The sequence below is a fragment of the Phaethon aethereus genome, assembly GCF_964289735.1.
Source record: "Phaethon aethereus genome assembly, chromosome: 35".
Taxonomy (NCBI): domain Eukaryota; kingdom Metazoa; phylum Chordata; class Aves; order Phaethontiformes; family Phaethontidae; genus Phaethon; species Phaethon aethereus.
In genome coordinates, this window is record NC_138611.1 from 12,366 (window position 1) to 35,063 (window position 22,698).

General features: G+C 67.7%; 2 protein-coding genes across 2 annotated transcripts in view; both read left to right on the plus strand.

Moving 5' to 3' along the window:
- Nucleotides 1-18,516, plus strand: part of RNF40 (ring finger protein 40) — a gene marked incomplete at its 5' end in the record, with an annotated part of 26,726 nt that extends 8,210 nt beyond the window's left edge. The window contains 16 exons of the mRNA XM_082012315.1: nt 108-299; nt 1,170-1,282; nt 5,222-5,368; nt 5,924-5,998; nt 6,526-6,645; nt 6,993-7,172; nt 8,368-8,503; nt 9,346-9,467; nt 10,151-10,653; nt 10,890-11,007; nt 12,183-12,332; nt 13,802-14,014; nt 15,035-15,160; nt 15,997-16,137; nt 16,985-17,086; nt 17,899-18,516. Coding sequence (XP_081868441.1) covers nt 108-299; nt 1,170-1,282; nt 5,222-5,368; nt 5,924-5,998; nt 6,526-6,645; nt 6,993-7,172; nt 8,368-8,503; nt 9,346-9,467; nt 10,151-10,653; nt 10,890-11,007; nt 12,183-12,332; nt 13,802-14,014; nt 15,035-15,160; nt 15,997-16,137; nt 16,985-17,086; nt 17,899-18,075 — 2,615 coding nt within the window. The 3' untranslated portion in view covers nt 18,076-18,516. The remainder of the gene's footprint in view (nt 1-107; nt 300-1,169; nt 1,283-5,221; nt 5,369-5,923; nt 5,999-6,525; nt 6,646-6,992; nt 7,173-8,367; nt 8,504-9,345; nt 9,468-10,150; nt 10,654-10,889; nt 11,008-12,182; nt 12,333-13,801; nt 14,015-15,034; nt 15,161-15,996; nt 16,138-16,984; nt 17,087-17,898) is intronic.
- A 687-nt stretch (nt 18,517-19,203) lies between these two features.
- The window catches only part of RUSF1 (RUS family member 1), a gene marked incomplete at both ends in the record, with an annotated part of 4,552 nt that continues 1,057 nt past the window's right edge, over nt 19,204-22,698 (plus strand). The window contains 7 exons of the mRNA XM_082012316.1: nt 19,204-19,219; nt 19,323-19,465; nt 19,850-19,927; nt 20,273-20,387; nt 20,918-20,963; nt 21,469-21,501; nt 21,669-21,774. Of these exons, the coding sequence (XP_081868442.1) occupies nt 19,204-19,219; nt 19,323-19,465; nt 19,850-19,927; nt 20,273-20,387; nt 20,918-20,963; nt 21,469-21,501; nt 21,669-21,774 (537 nt within the window). The remainder of the gene's footprint in view (nt 19,220-19,322; nt 19,466-19,849; nt 19,928-20,272; nt 20,388-20,917; nt 20,964-21,468; nt 21,502-21,668; nt 21,775-22,698) is intronic.

Below are 22,698 nucleotides of genomic sequence, written 5' to 3' on the forward strand. Positions count from 1 at the left end.
ACCTCACCCTTTTTTTACACCCCACCCCCCCCCCCCCGCCCCGCCAACAGAGGCCTGGGGGGGGCCCGGCGCCCCCCCCCAGCCGCCCCCCCCGCCCCCCCCGGCAGGAGGCGGGGGGCGCCTGGGGGGGCCGGCGGCCGCTTTCGTGGCGGCGCTGAGCCGCAGCGGCCCCGAGGAGGGGGAGCTGCGCCTGCGCCCCCGCCTCGCCTTCGCCCCCGCCGCCGTCGCCCGCCTGGTGGAGGGGCTGGCGGGCGCCCACCGCCGCGCCCAGGAGCTGGGCGCCCGCCTGGCCGCCCGCCGTGAGTCCCCGCGCCCCTCGGGGGGGGGGGGGGGCTGCGGGGGGGGGCCGGGGTCTCCCCGGCTGGCGGGGAGGGGGCTTTACCTGGGGGGCCCCGGGTGCCTGGGTCGAGTTTTGGGGTCACCTGGACGCCTGGGTCCCCTTTTGGGGGGACACCTGGGTGCCTGGGTCCCCTTTTGGGGTCATCCAGACGCCTGGGTCCCATTTTGGGGGACACCCGGCCACATGAGTCCCTTTTGGGGGGGTCACCCGGACATCTGGGTCCCCTTTTGGGGGGACACCTGGGTGCCTGGGTCCCATTTTGGGGGACACCCGGCCACATGAGTCCCTTTTGGGGGGGTCACCCGGACATCTGGGTCCCCTTTTGGGGGGACACCTGGGTGCCTGGGTCCCATTTTGGGGGACACCCGGCCACATGAGTCCCTTTTGGGGGGGTCACCCGGACATCTGGGTCCCCTTTTGGGGGGACACCTGGGTGCCTGGGTCCCTTTTTGGGGGGCACCCACATGCCTGCGTCCTTTTTTTGGGGTCACATGAACGCCTGGGTCCCTTTTTTGGGGTCTCCCAGATGCCCAGCTCCATTTTTAGGGGGTCTCCTGGACACTTGGGTCCCATTTTCGGGGCCTTCTGGACACCCCTGTCCCTTTTTAGGGGACACCCAGAGGTCTGGGTCCCCTTTTTGGGGGTCACCTGGACCCCTGGGTCCCTGGTGGGTGCTGGGGGGTCCCTTGGGGTTCCCAGGGGCTCAGAACGGGTCAGGGTGTCAGGACCCCCGGGTCCCTTGGGCTGGGGGGGGAGCGGGGGGTCAGTGGGTGCCGGGGGGCTCGGGGTGCCCGGCCTCCCGTCTGAGGCGGACGCCGGGGTCCCACAGCGGAGCTGGCGGAGGCGGGACGGGCGCTGCTGCGGGAGCTGCTGCGGGAGCACCGGCGCCTGCAGGACCTCACCCTGCAGTTGCAGGAGAAGCACCACCGCGTCTCTCTGGAGGTACTGGGAGGGACTGGGAGGGGGTTGGAGGAGACTGGGAGGCACTGGGAGAGGAGGAGGGGGAACTGGGAGGTGCTGGGGGAGGACTGGGAGGGGGTTTGGGCGCACTAGGAAGGGCCTGGGACACGCTGGGGGCACTGGGAACTACTCAGAGGGGACTGGGAGGGACTGGGTGAGGGGGTGGGAGTGTCCCCAAGATGTCCCTGTGGTGCCGTTGTGTCCCCAGTAGCAGGTACCGTGGTTGAGGTGCCCATGGGGTGACGTGGTTGAGGTGCCCATGGGGCAACGGCGTTGAGGAGCTCATGGGGCGACGCGGTTGAGGTGCCCATGGGGCGACGCGGTTGAGGTGCCCATGGGGTTCCACGGTTGAGGTGCCCATGGGGTGACGTGGTTGAGGAGCTCATGGGGGGACACGGTTGAGGTGCCCATGGGGGGACACGGTTGAGGTGCCCATGGGGTGACGTGGTTGAGGTGCCCATGGGGTGATGCGGTTGAGGTGCCCATGGGGTTCCACGGTTGAGGTGCCCATGGGGTGACGTGGGTTGAGGAGCTCATGGGGGACACGGTTGAGGTGCCCATGGGGGGACACGGTTGAGGTGCCCATGGGGCGACGTGGTTGAGGAGCTCATGGGGGGACACGGTTGAGGTGCCCATGGGGGGACACGGTTGAGGTGCCCATGGGGCGACGTGGTTGAGGTGCCCATGGGGTGATGCGGTTGAGGTGCCCATGGGGTTCCACGGTTGAGGTGCCCATGGGGTGACGTGGTTGAGGAGCTCATGGGGGGACACGGTTGAGGTGCCCATGGGGGGACACGGTTGAGGTGCCCATGGGGCGACGTGGTTGAGGAGCTCATGGGGGGACACGGTTGAGGTGCCCATGGGGGGACACGGTTGAGGTGCCCATGGGGTGACGTGGTTGAGGTGCCCATGAGGGGACACGGTTGAGGTGCCCATGGGGCGACGTGGTTGAGGTGCCCATGAGGGGACACGGTTGAGGTGCCCATGGGGTGACGTGGTTGAGGAGCTCATGGGGGGACACGGTTGAGGTGCCCATGGGGTGACGCAGTTGATATCCCCATGGGGCGACGTGGTTGAGGTGCCCATGGGGGGACACGGTTGAGGAGCTCATGGGGTGACGTGGTTGAGGAGCTCATGGGGTTCCACGGTTGAGGTGCCCATGGGGTTCCACGGTTGAGGTGCCCATGGGGCGACGCGGTTGAGGTGCCCATGGGGGGACACGGTTGAGGTGCCCATGGGGCGACGTGGTTGAGGTGCCCATGGGGGGACACGGTTGAGGTGCCCATGGGGTTCCACGGTTGAGGTGCCCATGGGGTGACGTGGTTGAGGAGCTCATGGGGGGACACGGTTGAGGTGCCCATGGGGGGACACGGTTGAGGTGCCCATGGGGCGACGTGGTTGAGGAGCTCATGGGGGGACACGGTTGAGGTGCCCATGGGGTGACGTGGTTGAGGAGCTCATGGGGTGACGTGGTTGAGGAGCTCATGGGGGGACACGGTTGAGGTGCCCATGGGGCGACACGGTTGAGGTGCCCATGGGGTGACGTGGTTGAGGTGCCCATGGGGTTCCACGGTTGAGGTGCCCATGGGGCGACGTGGTTGAGGTGCCCATGGGGGGACACGGTTGAGGTGCCCATGGGGTGACGTGGTTGAGGAGCTCATGGGGTTCCACGGTTGAGGTGCCCATGGGGTTCCACGGTTGAGGTGCCCATGGGGCGACGCGGTTGAGGTGCCCATGGGGGGACACGGTTGAGGTGCCCATGGGGCGACATGGTTGAGGTGCCCATGGGGTGACGTGGTTGAGGTGCCCATGGGGTTCCACGGTTGAGGTGCCCATGGGGCGACGTGGTTGAGGTGCCCATGGGGGGACACGGTTGAGGTGCCCATGGGGTGACGTGGTTGAGGAGCTCATGGGGTGACGTGGTTGAGGAGCTCATGGGGGGACACGGTTGAGGTGCCCATGGGGGGACACGGTTGAGGTGCCCATGGGGCGACGTGGTTGAGGAGCTCATGGGGGGACACGGTTGAGGTGCCCATGGGGTGACGTGGTTGAGGAGCTCATGGGGTGACGTGGTTGAGGAGCTCATGGGGGGACACGGTTGAGGTGCCCATGGGGCGACACGGTTGAGGTGCCCATGGGGCGACGTGGTTGAGGTGCCCGTGGGGTGACGTGGTTGAGGTGCCCATGGGGTTCCACGGTTGAGGTGCCCATGGGGCGACGTGGTTGAGGTGCCCATGGGGCGACGCGGTTGAGGTGCCCATGGGGTTCCACGGTTGAGGTGCCCATGGGGCGACGTGGTTGAGGAGCTCATGGGGCGACGTGGTTGAGGAGCTCATGGGGGGACACGGTTGAGGTGCCCATGGGGTGACGTGGTTGAGGAGCTCATGGGGTGACGTGGTTGAGGAGCTCATGGGGGGACACGGTTGAGGTGCCCATGGGGTGACGTGGTTGAGGAGCTCATGGGGGGACACGGTTGAGGTGCCCATGGGGGGACACGGTTGAGGTGCCCATGGGGTGACACGGTTGAGGTGCCCATGGGGGGACACGGTTGAGGTGCCCATGGGGTGACGTGGTTGAGGTGCCCATGAGGGGACACGGTTGAGGTGCCCATGGGGCGACGTGGTTGAGGTGCCCATGAGGGGACACGGTTGAGGTGCCCATGGGGTGACGTGGTTGAGGAGCTCATGGGGGGACACGGTTGAGGTGCCCATGGGGCGACGTGGTTGAGGTGCCCATGGGGGGACACGGTTGAGGAGCTCATGGGGGGACACGGTTGAGGTGCCCATGGGGTGACGTGGTTGAGGTGCCCATGGGGGGACACGGTTGAGGTGCCCATGGGGCGACGCGGTTGAGGTGCCCATGGGGGGACACGGTTGAGGTGCCCATGGGGCGACGTGGTTGAGGAGCTCATGGGGGGACACGGTTGAGGTGCCCATGGGGTTCCACGGTTGAGGTGCCCATGGGGTGACGTGGTTGAGGAGCTCATGGGGGAACACGGTTGAGGTGCCCATGGGGTGACACGGTTGAGGTGCCCATGGGGGGACACGGTTGAGGTGCCCATGGGGCGACGTGGTTGAGGTGCCCATGGGGCGACGTGGTTGAGGTGCCCATGAGGGGACACGGTTGAGGTGCCCATGGGGGGACACGGTTGAGGTGCCCATGGGGCGACACGGTTGAGGTGCCCATGGGGGAACACGGTTGAGGAGCTCATGGGGGGACACGGTTGAGGTGCCCATGGGGTGACGTGGTTGAGGTGCCCATGGGGGGACACGGTTGAGGTGCCTATGGGGTGACGTGGTTGAGGAGCTCATGGGGGGACACGGTTGAGGTGCCCATGGGGGGACACGGTTGAGGTGGCCATGGGGCGACACGGTTGAGGTGCCCATGGGGCGACGTGGTTGAGGTGCCCATGGGGGAACACGGTTGAGGAGCTCATGGGGGGACACGGTTGAGGTGCCCATGGGGTGACGTGGTTGAGGTGCCCATGGGGGGACACGGTTGAGGTGCCTATGGGGTGACGTGGTTGAGGAGCTCATGGGGGGACACGGTTGAGGTGCCCATGGGGTGACGTGGTTGAGGTGCCCATGGGGGGACACGGTTGAGGTGCCCATGGGGTGACGTGGTTGAGGAGCTCATGGGGGGACACGGTTGAGGTGCCCATGGGGTGACGCGGTTGATATCCCCATGGGGTGACGCAGTGAGGTGCCCATGGGGCGACGGGGTTGATGTCCCAATGGGGTTCCACGGCTGAGGTCCCCACGGCGTGATGTGACCATCATTTCCCCGAGGTGCCGTGGTTGACGTCCCCGTGGGATGACGCGGCCGATGTCACCATGGGATGATCACGGGGTGCTGCGGGTGTCCCGGGGTGGGGGGGGGACATGGCAGGTGTCCCCACGGCGTCCCCGTGTCCCCCCACAGCTGGCAGAGCTGCAGGACAAGGCCACCTCGGCCGAGACCAAGGTGCTGGAGATGGGGACGACGGTGGAGGGGCTGCAGTGGGACAGCGCCAAGCTGCGCAAGCGCGAGGGACGCCTCGACCGCCACCTCGCCGAGGCCCTCGAGCAGGTGACCCCCGCGTCCCCGGCGGTGGCCCCGACGTCCCCCAGGCTGCTCTCGGGCTCTGAGGGGCTCCGGCGTTGGCTAAGGGCCACCCCCCTTGGCCTCTGGCACTTGGGGTCCCCCCATGTCACTTGGGGTCCTTCCATGTCACTTGGGGTCCCCCCTTGTCTCTTGGGTCCTTTGGGTCACTTGGGGTCCTTCCATGTCACTTGGGGTCCCCCTTTGTCACTTGGGGTCCCCCCTTGTCTCTTGGGCTCTCTTTATGTCACTTGGGGTCCTCCCGTGTCACTCGGGGGTCATTCCGTGTCACTTGGGGTCCCTCACCTCATGGCACCTGCAGTTCGGGGTCACCCCACGTCACCCTGATGTCCCCTGGGTGCCCCCAATACCCCTGAGGTGTCTGTGGGGTGTCCCCAGCGTCCCCCCAATGTCCCTGGTGTGCCCAGCGTCTCCAAGGTGTCCCCGGGGTGTCACCAGCCTCCTGGGGGTCCCCATCATCCCCGGGGTACCCCCGATGTCCTCGGGGTGTCCCCGGTGTCCCCAATGTCCCCGTGTCCCCAGCTGACCTCGGGCTCCTACGGCTCCGGCAGCTCCGGGGGATTCCAGGGGGGCCAGATCACCCTCAGCATGCAGAAGGTATTGGGGGGGGCCGGGGGCGGTTTGGGGGTCACCTGGGGAGTTGGGGTCCCTCGGGGGGACCCTGGGAGGGGCCAGGGGCGGGATATGGAGGACTCGGGGGGCTTGGGGTCCCTAAGGGGTCTAAGGGGTGTTGGGGGACCCCTGGGGGGGATTTGAGGGGGGGATCTGAGAGGGTTTAGGGGAGACGGGGGAATGTGGGGGACTCAGGTGGGTCCCTGAAGGGATTTTGGGGGTCCCTGGGAGGGTTGGGGGACATTTGGGGGGTACAGGGAAGGTTGGGAGACCCTGGGGGGATTTGGGGGACTCAGGGGGGTCCCTGAGGGGGGCTGGGGGAGTTCGGTGGGGGTACAGGGAGAGATTGGGGGACCCTTGGGGGGGGATTGGGTGATCCTGAAAGGGTGTGGGGGGACCTTGGGGAGGTCCTGGGGGTCCTTTGGACAGGTTTGGGGGCACTTGGGGGGCTCTGAGGGTGTCAGTGTTTTTTGGGGTGACCCCTGGATTTTGGGGGGGGGGTCCCCCCTCAGTTTGAGATGCTGAACGCGGAGCTGGAGGGGAACCAGGAGCTGGCCAACAGTCGGATGGCGGAGCTGGAGAAGCTGCAGCAGGAGCTCCAGCAGGCCGTGCGCGGCCACGAGCGCCTCAAGGTGACGCGGGGACGCTGGGGACATCGGGGGGCACGGGGGGCATCAGGGGTGCTGGGGGTGTGGGTGACATGAGGGACTCGGGGGACGCCGGTGACGTTGGGGACGTCTGCAACACGAGGGACGGACGTGGGGGACCCCGAGGGACGTGGGGGCACGGTGTGGCGGCGCCGGGAACGGTTGGTGACGCCGACGTCGCCGCGCGGCCGCGGAGGCACGAGAAGGGGATATTTGGGGACCCGGGAGGAGAGCGAGGACATCTGGGAGCTCCAGGAGATGATGATGACGGAGGTGGGGGGTTCGGGGACATGGGGGACGCTGGGGGACACGGCTGGGGATGGTGCCCGCAGGTGGCCCTGCGCTCGCTGCCGGAGGAGGCGGTGAAGGAGACGCTGGAGTACAAGGTGCTGCAGTCCCAGTTCTCCCTCCTCTACCACGAGAGCCTCCAGGTGAAGACGCAGCTGGACGAGGCTCGCGCCCTCCTGCTGGCCACCAAGAACAGCCACCTGCGCCACATCGAGCACATGGAGGTGAGGGGACGCGTCCCCGAGGTGGCCCCGGCTGTATCCAAGGCTCCTGGGGGCTCCGTGGGGTGTCCTGTTGGTCCTGGGGGTCGTGGGGCATCGTGGCGTCCCAACGGCTAGCCATCCAAGATGGCCGCTTCTATCATATTGAGAACATGGAGGTGGGGCTTGATGTCACCAGCGTGACCCCAAGGCTCGTCAAGGTATCTAGTAGGCGCAGGAGGTCATGAGACGTCATTGGCGTCCTACTGTTGGCCATCCAAGATGGCCGCCTCCATCGTATTGAGAACATGGAGGTGGGTCTTGGTGTCACCAAGGTTTGGCCAAGTGTCCGTGGGACTCCCTGGCGTGTTCCATCCGTCCTGGGGATCATGGGATGTCATGGCGTCCAACTGCTGGCCATCCAAAATGGTTGCCTCCATCACATTGAGAACGTGGAGGTGGATCTTGGTGTCACCAAGGTGTCCCCACAAGTGTCCTCAAGGGTCCTTGGGGCTCCCCGGGGTGCCCTTTTGGTCCTGGGGGTCATGGGACGTCACAGCATCCAACCGTTGGCCATCGAAAATGGCCGCCTCATGGAGGTGGGTCCTGATGTCACCAGGGTGGCCCCAAGGCTCCTCAGGGCATCCGGTAGGTCCTGGGGGTCATGGGACATCATGGTGTCCTACTGTTGGCCATCCAAGATGGCCGCCTGTATCCTATTGAGACACAGAGGTGGGTCTCGGTGTCACCAGGGGGTCCCCGAGGGTCCCCGGGGCGTCACGTGGGTCCTGGGGTTCAGGAGGCGTCACGGCGTCCCGCTCGTGGCCACCCAAGATGGCCACCTCGGTGACACTGACACGCCTGCGTGTCCCTCCCCGTCCCCGTGTGCCCCGTGTCCGCCATGTTGTCATGTCCGTGTCCCCACGTCCCCCCACGTCCCGCCACGTTCCCCCGTGTCGTCTCCACATCCCCCACGCGTCCTCCATGTTGTGTCCACGTCCTCCATGTTGTCTCCGCGTCCCCCACGCATCCTCCATGTTGTCTCCACGCGTCCTCCACGTCCTCCATGTTGTCTCCACATCCCTCATGCATCCTCCATGTTGTCTCCAACGTCCTCCATGTTGTCTCCGCGTTCTCCGTGTTGTCCCCACGTCCCCCGTGTCCCCCGTGTTCTCCACGTCCCCTCTCTCCCCCGTGTCCCCCCGCGTCCCCGGGGCAGAGCGACGAGCTGGGGGTGCAGAAGCGGCTGCGGACGGAGGTGATCCAGCTGGAGGACACGCTGGCCCAGGTGCGCAAGGAGTACGAGATGCTGCGCATCGAGTTCGAGCAGAACCTGGCGGCCAACGAGCAGGCGGGTGAGCCCCACGGCGCGCCCCACGGCGCGCCCCGCCGCCGCCTCTGGAGGACCTGCTGGGAGACAGGGCCACAGAGTGGGAGAGAGAGGGGCTGCGGAGGGGCGGGTGGGGCGGGGAGGCTGTGGTGGGTCTGGAGACCTGGATCTCTATGGTGGTTTGGGCGCTCTGCAGTGGTCCTCCTAGATCTCTATGGTGGCTTGGGCGCTCTTGGGATGGTCCTCCTAGATCTCTATGGTGGCTTGGGCGCTCTGGGATGGTCCTTCCAGATCTCTATGGTGGCTTGGGCGCTCTGGGATGGTCCTCCTAGATCTCTATGGTGGCTTGGGCGCTCTGGGATGATCCTCCCAGATCTCTATGGTGGCTTGGGTGCTCTGCGATGGTCCTCCTAGATCTCTATGGTGGTTTGGGCACTCTAGGATGGTTCCCCTGGATCTCTATGGTGATTTTAATCTGTTGGGGGACAATCCGGGATGGTTTTTAGGGGCTCTATAGTGGGTTGATGGTTCTTGGGGTTCTCTGGGATGGTCCTCCTGGGACTCTGTGGTGATTTTAATTCATCTGGAGACACTCTGGCATGGTCTTCCCAGGGCTCTATGGTAGTTTATGTGCTATGGCATGGTCCTCCCAGATCTTTGTGGTGGGTTTATGGGTCTTGGGGCTACTCGGGGCTGCTCCTCTATGGCGCCTCACCCCCCAACTCTATGGTCACAGCGTTCTAGGCCACTCTGCTCCCTCTTCCCCCGGGCTCTATGACCCTGTGTGAAAGTGGAGGGGGCGGGGTTGGGCGCAGGGTGCCTCCCGGACGCCTGGGTGCCCCTGCGGACGCCTGGGTGCCCCCGCAGGCCCCATCAACCGGGAGATGCGGCACCTGATCAGCAGCCTGCAGAACCACAACCACCAGCTGAAGGGCGACGTCCAGCGCTACAAGCGGAAGCTGCGGGAGGTGCAGGCCGAGATCAACAAGGTGGGCGGGGCCTCTCGGGGTGTGTGGCCCCTTTAAGGGGGTGGGGCATGGTAGACTGAGCCCCACCCCCATTTTTCAGTGTGAAGTGACGTAGCCCCTTTAAGGAGGTGGGCGTGTGGCTGAGGGGGCGGGGCCAGCCCTTGGAGGGGGATTAGGGGGTGGTTTCCCACCTCCCACCGGAGGGGTGGGGTTTTGGGGAAGCTTAAAGGGGCTGTGGTGATAGGTGGAACTGATGGGCCCCCCACATTAGGGTGCATGGCTCTTTTAAGGTGAGTGGGGCTGTGTTCAGGCTGGCAATGGGCTGTTGCCCCTTTAAGGGGCAGGGCCAGGCCCGGAGATGGGCGTGGGTGCTGCTTTCCTGCCTGTATGAAGGGGGCGGGGCCACGCAGGTCTTAAAAGAGCCGTGACAAGTGGGTGCTGCAGTGGGCCCCCCTGAAGGGGGCGGGGCTTGGGGGTCGCCCCCTTTAGAGGAGATGAGGCTAAACTGAGGGGGTTGGGCTTTAAAAGGGCTATGCCAGCGGATGGGGGCGGGGGGAGAGGAGCCTTAAAAGGGCCACAGGTGAGGGGCTGGCGGCCCCCACCGAGAGGGCGGGGCTTGGGGGGGGGGGTGCTGTGTCTTAAAAGGGCTATGCAACCACATGTTCAGGGGTGTGGCCCACTGAACTCCGCCCTCCTTCTGCTAGCTCCGCCTCCAAGCCAGCGGTGCCCCGCCCCCTCAAGGCAGCGCCCCGCCTCCTCCGCCCCCCCCGGCCGCCGCCGCTCCTGCCACCACCCCCCCGGAAGACCCCGCTGCCGGCGGGGGGGGACCAGGCCCCGCCCCCATCAAGGAAGAAGAGGGCGGGGCCCCGCCAGGCCCCGCCCCCCCGGAGCCCAAGCGGGAGGCGGCCGTGGCGCCCGCGCCGCCCGAGGCCCCCCCCCCGCGGCGGCCGGCCGAGGAGGAGGAGCCCCCCCCTCCCGCCGCTGCCGCCCCCCCGGCCCCCGCCCCCGCCGCGCCCCCGCCGGCGCAGCCGCCTCCGGCGCGGGTCAAGGAGCCCCCCCCGGGCCCCCCCCCCCGGGCCGGAGCCTCGCGGGGGGGCCCCGAGCGGGAGCGGGAGCGGCTGCGGGAGCGGGAGCGCCCCAAGGGCCCCCCCGAGGAGCCCAAAAAGAAGGACTCCGAGGTGCTCAAGCAGCTGCGGGGGGAGCTCAAGTGAGCGGGGGGGGCTGGGGGGGTCCGGGGGGGGGAGTTATGGGGGCACGAGGGGGCTGGGGGGGGTGGGTGGTACTTGGGGGGGGGGCTGGGAGCAGTTAAGGGGGAGCCGGGGGGCTGTCGGGGCGGGGGGGGAGGCGCGGGGGGTCGTTGGAGGGGGGGGGAGCGTGGGGGGCGGGGAGGCGCGCGGCGCTCTGCGAGCGAGGCGGTGACGCGGCGGCGCCGGGGCGGGGCAGGAAGGCGCAGGAGAGCCAGAAGGAGATGAAGCTGCTGCTGGACATGTACAAGTCGGCCCCCAAGGAGCAGCGGGACAAGGTGCAGCTGATGGCGGCCGAGAGGAAGAGCAAGGCTGAGGTCAGGGCACGCTAACGCGCGCTAACGGCACGCTAACGGCACGCTAATGCACGCCAACGCACGCTAATGGCACGCTAACGCACGCTAACGCAGGCTAACGGCGCGCTGATGCACGCCAACGCACGCTAATGGCACGCTAACGCAGGGTGACGGCACGCTAACGCGCGCTAACGCAGGGTAACGGCACGCTAGCGGCACACAAACACGCTAGCGGCACGCTGACGCAGGCTAACGGCGCGCTCCCTCACGCCGCGCTCTCCCGCCGTTCCTTTCTGTCGTGTCCTCAAAGCATCACCTGACGCTGTTGCCTCACGCCGTTGCGTCACGCAATTACCTCACGCCATTACCTCGCGCCGTTAGCTGCCGCCATTACTTCGCGGGGTTCTCTCGTCTGGCTGACTCGCGCCGTGACCTCATACCGTCGTCTCTCGCTCTTTCTTCGCCCTGTTACCTCACGCTGTTACCTCACGGCTCGTGATGATCTCACGCCATTACATCACACCGTTACGCCATGCCTTACGTCACACTGTTACCTCACGCTGTTACCTCACACCATTACCTCACGCCGTTACCTCACACCGTTACCTCACGCCATTCCTTCGCTCCCTTATCTCCTGCTGTTGTCTCAAGCTCTTACCTCACGTGGTTACCTCAACGCCGTGATTTCACGCTGTTGCCTCACTCGATTACCTCATTCTGTTACCTCACCGAGTTACCTGATGCTGTTCCTTGCTCTATTCCCTGCCCGCTATTACGTCACGTGGTTACCTCACGCCGTTGCCTCCCCTGTTATCTCACCCTATTGCATCATCAGACGGTTACCTGACGTCATTCCCTCACTCTGTTACCTCACGCGGTTACCTCACGCTGTTCTCTCACCGGGTTACCTCATGGCGCTACCTCGCGCCGCTACGTCAGGCCGTCGCTTCCTGCTGTTACCTCGCACGGTTGCGTCACGCAGTTACCTCACGCGGTGACGTCAGGCCGTTGCCTTACGCTGTTGCCTCTTGCTATTACCTCACGCGCTTCCCTGACGCGGTCGCTTGCCGCGGTTACCTCCCGCGGTCGCCTCCCGCAGCCGCGTCCCGCGGTGACCTCACGCGGCGGCGCCGGGCGCGTGACCTCGCGGCGGGGCGCCGGCCGGGCGCGGGGCGGTGACGGCGGCCCCGCGGCAGGCGGAGGAGCTGCGGGGGCGGGCGCGGGAGCTGGAGGAGCGGGAGCGGCGGGAGAGCAAGAAGCTGGCGGACGAGGAGGCCCTGCGGCGCCTGCGCCAGGCCGAGGAGCAGATCGAGCACCTGCAGCGCAAGCTGGCCGCCACCAAGCAGGTGGGCGGGGCTTGCGGGAGGGGCGGGGCCTCCTAGCGGGGCGGGGCTTCCGGGCGGGGCGGGGCTTCCGGTGAGGTGAGGCCTTCCGGTGGTGTGGGGTTTCCTGGTGGGGCGGGGCCTCCCGGTGGGGCGGGGCTTCCCGGTGGGGCGGGGCTTCTGGTGAGGTGAGGCCTTCCAGTGGTGCGGCGTTTCCTGGTGGGGCGGGGCCTCTGGGTGGGGCGGGGCTTCCGGTGAGGTGAGGCCTTCCGGTGGTGCGGCGTTTCCCGGTGGGGCGGGGCTTCCTGGTGGGGTGGGGCCTCCTGGTGGGGCGGGGCTTCTGGGCGGGGTGGGGCTTCCGGTGAGGTGAGGCCTTCCGGTGGTGCGGGGTTTCCTGGTGGGGTGGGGCCTCCGGGCAGGGCGGGGTTTCCCAGTGGGGCGGGGCTTCCGGGCGGGGCTTCCCGGTGGGGCGGGGTTTCCGGTGAGGTGAAGCCTTCCAGTGGTGCGGGGGTTTCCCGGTGGGGTGGGGCCTCTGGATGGGGCGGGGCTTCCAGGTGGGGTGGGGCCTCTGGATGGGGCGGGGCTTCCAGGTGGGGCGGGGCCTCTGGATGGGGCGGGGCTTCCCGGTGGGGCGGGGCTTCCCCGGGCAGGGATGGCCATAGGGGAAGGGGGGAGGGTAGAGCGGGGGGGGGGGTTGGAGGAGGAGCCTCGAAGACTGGGGAAAGGGGGCGTGGCCTGGGGCTGGAGTGGGGGCGTGGCCTGGGGTTGGAGTGGAGGCAAGGGAGGAGTAGAGTGGAGGGGCGTGGCTTGAAGGAAGGGGCGGGGCCTATTAAGGGAGGGCGGGTCTAAGGAAGGGGTGGGGCGTTGGGAGGTGTGTGGCTTTTGGGGGCGGGGCGTTGTGGGAGGAGGAGTGCTCTTATGTGGCAGTGGGTGTGGCCTTAGGGAATGGGGGCGTGGCCTGAGGCCTTGGGGCATGGGTTTCCTGGGGCGAGCCCTGTGAGGGCGGGGCTCGGGGTGGTGGGCGGGGCTTGGTCCTTGGGGGGGCGTGGCCTCCGGAGGGGGGAAGACGAGGGGCTTGGGGGGTGGGCAACGCTTACGACAGTGAAGGTAGGCTGTGTGACGTCACAGGCTTGTGTCATGATGTCGTAAATGGCGGTTGCGATGTCATAAGTGTATTTGCGTTAGTTAGTGGGATCTCACAGGCAGGCCGTATGACATCACAGGCGCGTCCCGCGCTACCGGCAACGTAGCGCGTGATGTCACGAGGGCGCTTTGGCTCCGTGACGCGTACGCGGCCGGTGGGACGCGCCCGTCGGGGGCAGACGGGCGGGCGGGGCTCGCGACGTCGCCCAAGCGCGCCCTACGGCTTCGGCGTCGCAGCGGGGTGACGGCGTCGGCGGGGCGGGGGGGTCGTCGGGGGCGAGGTCCCCGGGGCGAGGGCGCGCGTTGGTGACCTCACGGCCGCCATCTTGCCCCCGGGAGGGGCGGGGCAGGAGGAGGAGGCGCTGCTGTCGGAGATGGACGTGACGGGCCAGGCCTTCGAGGACATGCAGGAGCAGAACCTGCGGCTGCTGCAGCAGCTGCGGGAGAAGGACGACGCCAACTTCAAGCTGATGTCGGAGCGGATCAAGGCCAACCAGATCCACAAGCTGCTGAGGGAGGAGAAGGACGAGTTGGCCGAGCAGGTCCTCGCCCTCAAGGCCCAGGTGGGACCCCGGCGCCCGGCGGGGGGTCCCGGGGGGCTGGAGGAACCCGAGTGGTCGGGAGAAGGTTGAGGTGGGGGAGCGGGTCCTCGCCCTCGAGGCCCAGGTGGGACTCGGGCATCCGGGTGGTCCCAGGTGTTGGGGGGGTCTAGGGGGACCCAGGTGGCTGGGTCTGGGGGACCCCAGATGGTCGGGAGAAGGTTGAGGTGGGGGAGCGGGTCCTCACCACCAAGGCCCAGGTGGGACTCGAGCATCTGGGTGGTCCCAGGTGTTGGGGGGTCTAGGGGGTCTGGAGGACTCCGGATGGTTGGGAGAAGGTTGAGGTGGGGGAGCGGGTCCTCACCACCAAGGCCCAGGTGGGACTCGAGCATCTGGGTGGTCCCAGGTGTTGGGGGGTCTAGGGGGACCCAGATGTCTGGTTCTGGGGGACCCCAGGTGGTTGGGGGGCTGGAGGAACCTGGATGGTCAGGAGAAGGTTGAGGTGGTGGAGCGGGTCCTCACCACCAAGGCCCAGGTGGGACTCGGGTGTCTGGGGAGTTCCAGGCATTCAGGGGGGTCCAGGGGGTCTGGGGGACCCCAGGTGGTTGGGGGGGATCTGGAGGACCCCCGATGGTCAGGAGAAGGTTGAGGTGGTGGAGTGGGTCCTCACCACCAAGGCTGAGATGGGACTTCGGTGTCCAGTGGGGTCCCAGGTGATTGGGGGTGTCCGGGGGGGCTGGAGGAGCCCAGATGGTCGGGAGAAGGTTGAGGTGGGGGAGCGGGTCCTCACCCTCAAGGTGGGACTCGGGTGTCCAGTGGGGTCCCAGGCGTTCAGGGGGGTCCAGGGGGTCTGGAGGAACTCGGATGGTTGGGAGAAGGTTGAGGTGGGGGAGCGGGTCCTCACCGTGGAGATCCAAGGAGCCCCCGGGCATCCGGGGCGACCCGGGCGTCCGGGTTTGGGGCCACCCGGGCACCCAAGCCCCGGGGGGAGGCAGGGGTGGCCACGACGAGGGGCACCCCGGGGTGGGGGCGGCCGTCCCGCAGGTGGACGCGCAGCTGCTGGTGGTGCAGAAGCTGGAGGAGAAGGAGCGGGGGCTGCAGAGCGGGCTGGCGGCCGTGGAGAAGGAGCTGGCGCTGCGCTCCCAGGCGCTGGAGCTCAACAAGAGGAAGGTGGGGAGCGGGGGGGGACACCCACCCCCCCAGGGGGACCCCCCCGTCCTGGTCAGGGGTCCTGGGAGGGCACCCAAGGGGTCCTGGGGGGCACCCGGGGGGTTCTGGAGGGCACCTGAGGGGTCCAGGAGGGCACCTGGGGAGTCCAGGAGGGCACCCGGGGGGTCCTGGAGGGTTCTGGAGGGCACCCAGGGGGTCCAGGAGGCACCCGGGGGGTCCTGTGGGGCACCCGGGGGTCCAGGCGAGCACCCGGGGGGTTCTGGAGGGCACCTGGGGGGTTCGGGGGGCACCCCGGGGGTCCAGGAGGGCACCCGGGGGTCCTGGGGGGCACCCAGGGGGTTCTGGAGGGCACCCAGGAGGTCCTGGGGGGCACCCGGGGGTCCAGGCGAGCACCCGGGGGGTTCTGGAGGGCACCCGGGGGGTTCGGGGGGCACCCGGGGGGTCCAGGCGAGCACCCGGGGGGTTCTGGAGGGCACCCGGGGGGTCCTGGGGGGCACCTGGGGGGTCCAGGCGACCACCTGGGGGGTTCTGGAGGGCACCCGGGGGGTCCTGGGGGGCACCCGGGGGGTCCAGGCGACCACCTGGGGGGTTCTGGAGGGCACCCGGGGGGTCCTGGGGGGCACCCAGGGGGTTCTGGGGAGCACCCCGGGGGTCCGTGGGAAAGAAGTTCATCCCCTGGGGACGCCGGGGTCGGGGGGACATGGGGGGCGGAAGGGGGTCCCGGGAGGGTCGGGGAGGACCCGGTGGGAGGCGAGCGGGGTGTCACCCCGTCGCCCGAGGCGGGGGGCACCCACGCGTCGGGCGGGGGGGGGTGGGGGTGTGTGTGCGCGGCGCAGGCGGTGGAGGCGGCGCAGCTGGCGGAGGACCTGCGGGCGCAGGGGGAGCACGTGCAGGCGCGGCTGCGCGAGCTGCAGGCGTGCGCCGCCGAGAACCGCGCCGCCAAGGACAAGGAGTCCCTCAGCCTCAAGCGCGCCCAGGTCGGGGCCGCGGCGGGGGGGGGGGGGGGTCCTTACGGCACCCCTAGGGGCGAGAGCACCCTATAGGGGACGCGGGGCGGGGGTCCTGTGGGCTCTGGGGGGGGGGGGGGGGGCGTGAGGGGACGCTATAGGAACCTGGCGGCGCCGTATGGCTTCTATAGGGGAGGGGGCGGGGGGGGTGGGGGCGAGGGAGGCGCTGGCGGCGCTCTATAGGGACCCTGGGGGGTGTTGGGTGGGGGGTTCGGGGACGCTGGGGGGCTCTACGGGATCCCTGCGGGCTCTATAGGGTGCCTGGGGTGTCCCTATGGCGCTCTCTGGGGGCGTGGGGGGTGCTGCGTGGTCTCTGGGGAGCCCTGTGGGGCTGTTTGGGGACCCTGGAGAAGTCTGTAGGTACCCTATGGGGTCTGTAGGGGCTGGGGGGAGGGGTACGGGTGCTGTGGGGCGTGACGGAGCCCTGTGGGGTGGCTTTGGGGGGCTCTAGAGGAGCATTATGGGGTTCTATAGAGGGTCTACGGGGATTTAAAGGAGCTCTAGAAGGTTCTGTGACACCCTGCAAGGGGACCGTGGGGACCTATAGCTGTTTTGGGGTCTCCATAGGAGGTCTGTGGGCCCCCTAAAAGCCCTGTGGGGCCCTATAGGGTTCTGTGGGGGCCTATAGGGGCTCTGCAGGCACCTATAGGGGGTTTGCAGCTCCCACAGAAGCTCTGTGGGTCTCTGGGGCCCTAGAGGGGTTCTCTAGCTCCCTACAGGGGGTCTGTAGGTGCCTATAGGAGGTCTGCAGGGACCTATAGGGGGGTCTATGGGGACCCGCAGTGACCCCGTGGGTCAGCACCCCCCATCCCCACAGGAGGAGCTGTCGCGGCTGCGGCGGAAGCTGGAGAAGCAGCGGAAGGTGGAAGTCTACGCCGACGCCGACCAGATCCTCCAGGAGGAGATCAAGGAGTATCGGGTGCGAGGGGGGTGGGTGCCACCCGTGGGTGCTGGGGGGGGTGGGGCGGGGCTGGGGGGAGCCACCCCCATCTTCCCCCAAGGGTCCCTGCTGCTGAGTGAGGCAGCTGGAGAACCACGGATGGGGCTGGAGGACCTTGGGTGGGGTTGGAGGACCCATGGGTGGGTGCTGGAGGGCTTTGGGTGGGGCTGAAGGGCTTTGGATGGGAGTTGGAGGACCTTGGGTGGGGCTGGAGCACCTATGGGTAGGGCTGGAGGACCTTAGGAAGGAGTTGGAGCACCTTGGGTGGCCTTGGAGGACCTTGCGTGGACGTTGCAGGACCTTGGGTGGGGCTGGAGGATCTTGCAGCAGGGTTGGAGGACTTCGGGTCGGGCTGGAGGACCTTGGGTGGGGTTGGAGGACCCATGGGTGGGTGCTGGAGGACTTCGGGTGGGGCTGGAGGGCTTTGGATGGGAGTTGGAGGACCTCGAGGTGGGGCTGTAGGAGCTTGGGTGGGGTTGGAGCACCTACGGGTAGGGCTGGAGGACCTTAGGAAAGAGTTGGAGGACCTTGGGTGGGTGTTGCAGCACCTTGGGTGGGGCTGGAGCACCCATGGGTGCTGCAGCTCATGCCACAGGGCCAACAGCCATCTTGTCCAGCCCTCGTTGCTTCTCCCCCATTTCCCATATGGTTGTAACACCTCAGGTTGGGCTTAGAGGACCTCGGGGTGGGCTTGGATAACCATGGGTGGGCCCGGAGCACCCATGGGTGCCAGGAGGCGGCTGGCAGGGTGCCACGGTGGGGCTGACGGCCATCTTGCCCCGCCCGCCCAGGCCCGCCTGACCTGCCCGTGCTGCAACGCCCGCAAGAAGGACGCCGTCCTCACCAAGTGCTTCCACGTCTTCTGCTTCGAGTGCGTCAAGAGCCGCTACGACACGCGCCAGCGCAAGTGCCCCAAGTGCAACGCGGCCTTCGGTGCCCACGACTTCCACCGCGTCTACATCAGCTGAGCCCCGCGGCCGCCCCGCGGCGCCCAGCGGCGCCCCACGGCGCTCGCGGGTGCTCCCTGTCCAACCGTGCGCCCTGGCGGTGGGTCAACACCACCTTGGAGGACCGTGGCTTTCTCCGCGTCTGCGTTAGTTGAACCCCGTGGTCATCCTTGGCCACCCATGGGTGCCCCGTGACACCTATGGGTCCCCCACGGGGCCCCACGTCACCCGTGGGTGCCCTGTGGCCAGCCATGGGTCTCGAAGGTGGGTCAGCGTCACCTTGGAGGACCACGGCTTGCTTGATGTCTGTGACAGCTGAACCCCGTGGTGACCTCTGGGAGCCCAGTGACACCTGTGGGTGCCCCATGGCAACCCACTGCACCGCGGGGGTGCCCCATTGGTGACCTATGGGTGGCCCCGCCCCCTTCCCCCATCCCACCCAATAAAGCGCTTGGAGCTGTGGGCGTGGCTGCGTGTGGCTACTGGGGACCCTCAGGTGTTGGGGGGGGGGGGGTGTCACCCAAGGGGGATGTGAGACCATAGAGAGGGAGAAGAAGAGGCTCCAGAGGGGCCACATGACCATAGAGACTAGGGAGAGCAGCCATGGTACCATAGAGAGGGGAGGGAGAGGCACCGGGGTGGCTGCATGGCCATAGAGATGGGGGTGGCCTAGAGCATCCCATGGAACCATAGAGACGTGGTGCCACGCTGGCAACCATCGAGCGCTGGAGGCCATTTATCCTAGAGTGCCCCCCCCCGTGAGAGCATTGAGTCGGCCGACCTTCCTCCTAGACTGTCCCAAGGGAGCCCGTAGAGTCGGCGAGCCTATACTAGACCGTCCCACCGTTAGGCGATAGAGACGTGGAGGACTTTCCTCATAGACTGTCACATGCGGAGACCATAGAGGCCTGGCGGACCTCCCTCCCGGCCCGCCCCGCCGAGACCATAGAGACCTGGCGGACCTCCCTCCCGGCCCGCCCCGCCGAGACCATAGAGACCTGGCGGACCTCCCTCCCGGCCCGCCCCGCCGAGACCATAGAGTCCTGGCGGACCTCCCTCCCGGCCCGCCCCGCCGAGACCATAGAGTCCTGGCGGACCTCCCTCCCAGCCCGCCCCCGCGGAGATCATAGAGGCTGCCGGCGACGCGGGATGGAGCGGGCGGAGGGTACCGGGTGGGGGGGCGGGACACGGGACCCCCCCCCCCCCCCGTGTCCCCCACGGGTCCCCCGTGGCCCCAGGCCCCCCCCGTGACCGCCCTGTCCCCGCAGGCCCCCCCCCGTCCCCCCCGCTCTGCCGGGAGCTGTGGGGTCCCCGCGAGGCCGCCCGGTACCAGCGGGACCCCCGGGGGGGGCTCCGGCGCCTCGTGCCCCCCGGCGCCTGCCCGCACTCCTGCCTGCGCCGCGCTGCCGCCGTGAGGGGGGCCGGGGGGGTCCTGGGGCGGGTTAGGGGGTGCTGGCGGGGCTTATTGGGGTGCTGGGGGGTTATTGGGGTGCTGGAGGGGTTAATGGGGGGGTTATTGGGGTGCTGGAGGGGGTAATGGGGGCCGGGGGGGAGATATCGGGGTGCTGGGGGGGCCTGGGGGGGTTATTGGGGTGCTGAGGGGGTAATGGGGTGTTGGGACAGGTATTGGGGTGCTGGGGGGGGTTCTGGGGGTCCGGGAGGGGGGTCCTGGGGGAGATATTGGGGGGTTGGGGGGCAGCTGGGGGGGTTATGGGGGTGCTGGGGGGGTCCTAGGGAGAGTTGGGTGTCCCAGGGGTGCCTGACCCCCCCCCTCCTCCCCCATGTCCCCCCTCAGCGGGTGCTGCTGCCCCAGGGGTACCCCGAGAGCGTCAGCCCCGACTATCTCCAGTACCAGTGCTGGGATGCCCTCCAGGTGCCACTGGGAGCACTGGGAGGGACTGGGAGGGGATTGGGCGCTACCGGGAGGGGACCGGGATGGGCTGAGGGTCACTGGGATGGATTGGGAGGCACTGGGAAGAGACTGGGACTTAACTGGGAGGGAGGTGGGATGGGTGGGAGGTAACTGGGAGGTAACTGAGAGGTAATTGGGAGCACTGGGATGGGCTGGGAGACACTGGAGTGTAACTGGGAGACACTGGGAGGCAGCCAGAGGCTATTGAGCAGGGCGGGGGGGGGCACCGGGAGGTAACTGGGAGGGAGGAGAGGTGGGCTGGGGGTAACTGGGAGGTAACTGGGGGTAACTGGGAGCACTGGGCAGGCGCTGTGCAGCACCCTGACGGGCGCCCTGGCCACCCGGGCGGTGCTCCAGGCTGTGGGGGTGGGGGACAGCGCCGCCACCGTCACCGGGGCCACCCTCACCTGGGTGCTGCGTGGTGAGTCCCCCGACCCCAAAACCCCCCCGTTTCACCCCGAAATCTCTCTCGGCACCCCAGGTCCCCAGCTGGCCCCAAAATCCCTCCGTTTGGCCCCAAAATTCCTTCATGCGACCCCCCCCCCCGACCCATCTTGGAGTCTCAAATCTCTTTGTTTCACCCCAAAATTCCCTGGGTTGACTCTGAAGTTTTCTCGTTTGACCCCAAAGTCTTTTGTTTTCACCCCAAAATGTGCTGCGGAACCCCCAAAACCCCCCAGTTTCACCCCGAAATCTCCCAGTTTTACCTGAAATTCCCCCAATTGGCCCCCAGATCCCCCCGTTTGACCCCAAAATGTGCTTCCTGCGCCCCCAAAAAACCCCAATTTCACCCCAAACACTTCTTTCAGACCCCAAAATCTTCCTTTTTCACCCCAAAACATCTTTGTATCCCAAATTCACCATTTTTCACCCCAAAATTACCCCCTACCGAAAACGTCCCGGTTTTCACCCCAAATCCCCCATTTTCACCCCAAACCGGTGCCCCTACAGATGGGGTGGGGATGGTGACCCGCATCACCTTCGCCTGGCTGCAGGGGTGAGCACTGGGCCTTACTGGGAGCACTGGGAGGTGGCGCTGGGACTTACTGGGACTTATTGGGAGCATCGGGAGGTGGTACTGGGCCTTACTGGGAGCACTGGGCCTTACTGGGAGCAGTGGGAGGTGGCGCTGGGACTTATTGGGAGCACTGGGCCTTACTGGGAGCAGTAGAAGGTGGCACTGGGCCTAACTGGGAGCACTGGGAGGTGGCACTGGGATTTACTGGGCCTTACTGGGAGCACTGACCTTTACTGGGAGCAGTGGGAGGTGGCACTGAGGCTTACTGGGAGCGCTAAGAGGGGGCACTGAGGCTTACTGGGCCTTACTGGGAGCACTGGGCCTTACTGGGAGCATTGAGAGGTGGCACTGGGACTTACTGGGAGCACTGGCAGGTGGCGCTAGGGCTTACTGGGAGGCGGCAGTGGGTCTTATTGGGAGTACTGGGACTTACTGGGAGGTGGCACTGGGCCTTACTGGGAGCACTGGGATCCGCCCCCCGCAGGAGCCGCCTGGACTGCGAGGCCAAGCAGTGGCGGTGAGTCCCCGCCCCCTCGAGACCCCGCCCCCTCGAAGACACACCCCCTCGTCGAAGCCCCGCCTCTCCGCACAACCCCCTACCCCCGCGTCGCGCCGGCGCCGCCCCCGAGTTTCCCTTTATGGCGGGAGGCCCCGCCCCCCCCGTGACGCGGAGGCCCCGCCCAGGCTGGCGGCCGACGTGCTGAATGACGCGGCGCTCGTGCTGGAGCTGCTGGCGCCCGCCTGGCCGCGCGCCGGCCCCGCCCTCCTGACGCTGGCGGCTGCCGTCAAGGTAACGCCCCGCCCACCGCCCCGCCCACCGCCCCGCCCACCGCGCCTGACGGCGGGGGCGGCAGCGGGGCTGCGCTGGGGGGGCGGGGATGCTGGGAGGCACTGGGGATACTGGGGTGATGCTGGGGGATGCTGGGAGGCACTGGGGATACCGGGAGTGGCACTGGGGTGTACTGGGGGATGCTGGGAGGCACTGGGGATACCGGGAGTGGCACTGGGGTGTACTGGGGGATGCTGGGAGGCACTGGGATACCGGGGGTGGCACTGGGGTGTACTGGGGGATGCTGGGAGGCACTGGGGATACCGGGAGTGGCACTGGGGTGATGCTGGGGGATGCTGGGAGGCACTGGGGATACCGGGGGTGGCACTGGGGTGTACTGGGGGATGCTGGGAGGCACTGGGGATACCGGGGGTGGCACTGGGGTGTACTGGGGGATGCTGGGAGGCACTGGGGACACCGGGAGTGGCACTGGGGTGTACTGGGGGTTGCTGGAGGCACTGGGGATACCGGGGGTGGCACTGGGGTGTACTGGGGGATGCTGGGAGGCACTGGGGATACCGGGAGTGGCACTGGGGTGTACTGGGGGATGCTGGGAGGCACTGGGGATACCGGGGGTGGCACTGGGGTGTACTGGGGGATGCTGGGAGGCACTGGGGATACCGGGGGTGGCACTGGGGTGTACTGGGGGATGCTGGGAGGCACTGGGGATACCGGGGGTGGCACTGGGGTGTACTGGGGGATGCTGGGAGGCACTGGGGATACCGGGAGTGGCACTGGGGTGATGCTGGGGGATGCTGGGAGGCACTGGGGATACCGGGGGTGGCACTGGGGTGTACTGGGGGATGCTGGGAGGCACTGGGGATACCGGGGTGGCACTGGGGTGGTGCTGGGGGATACCGGGAAGTACTGGGAGTGGCACTGGGT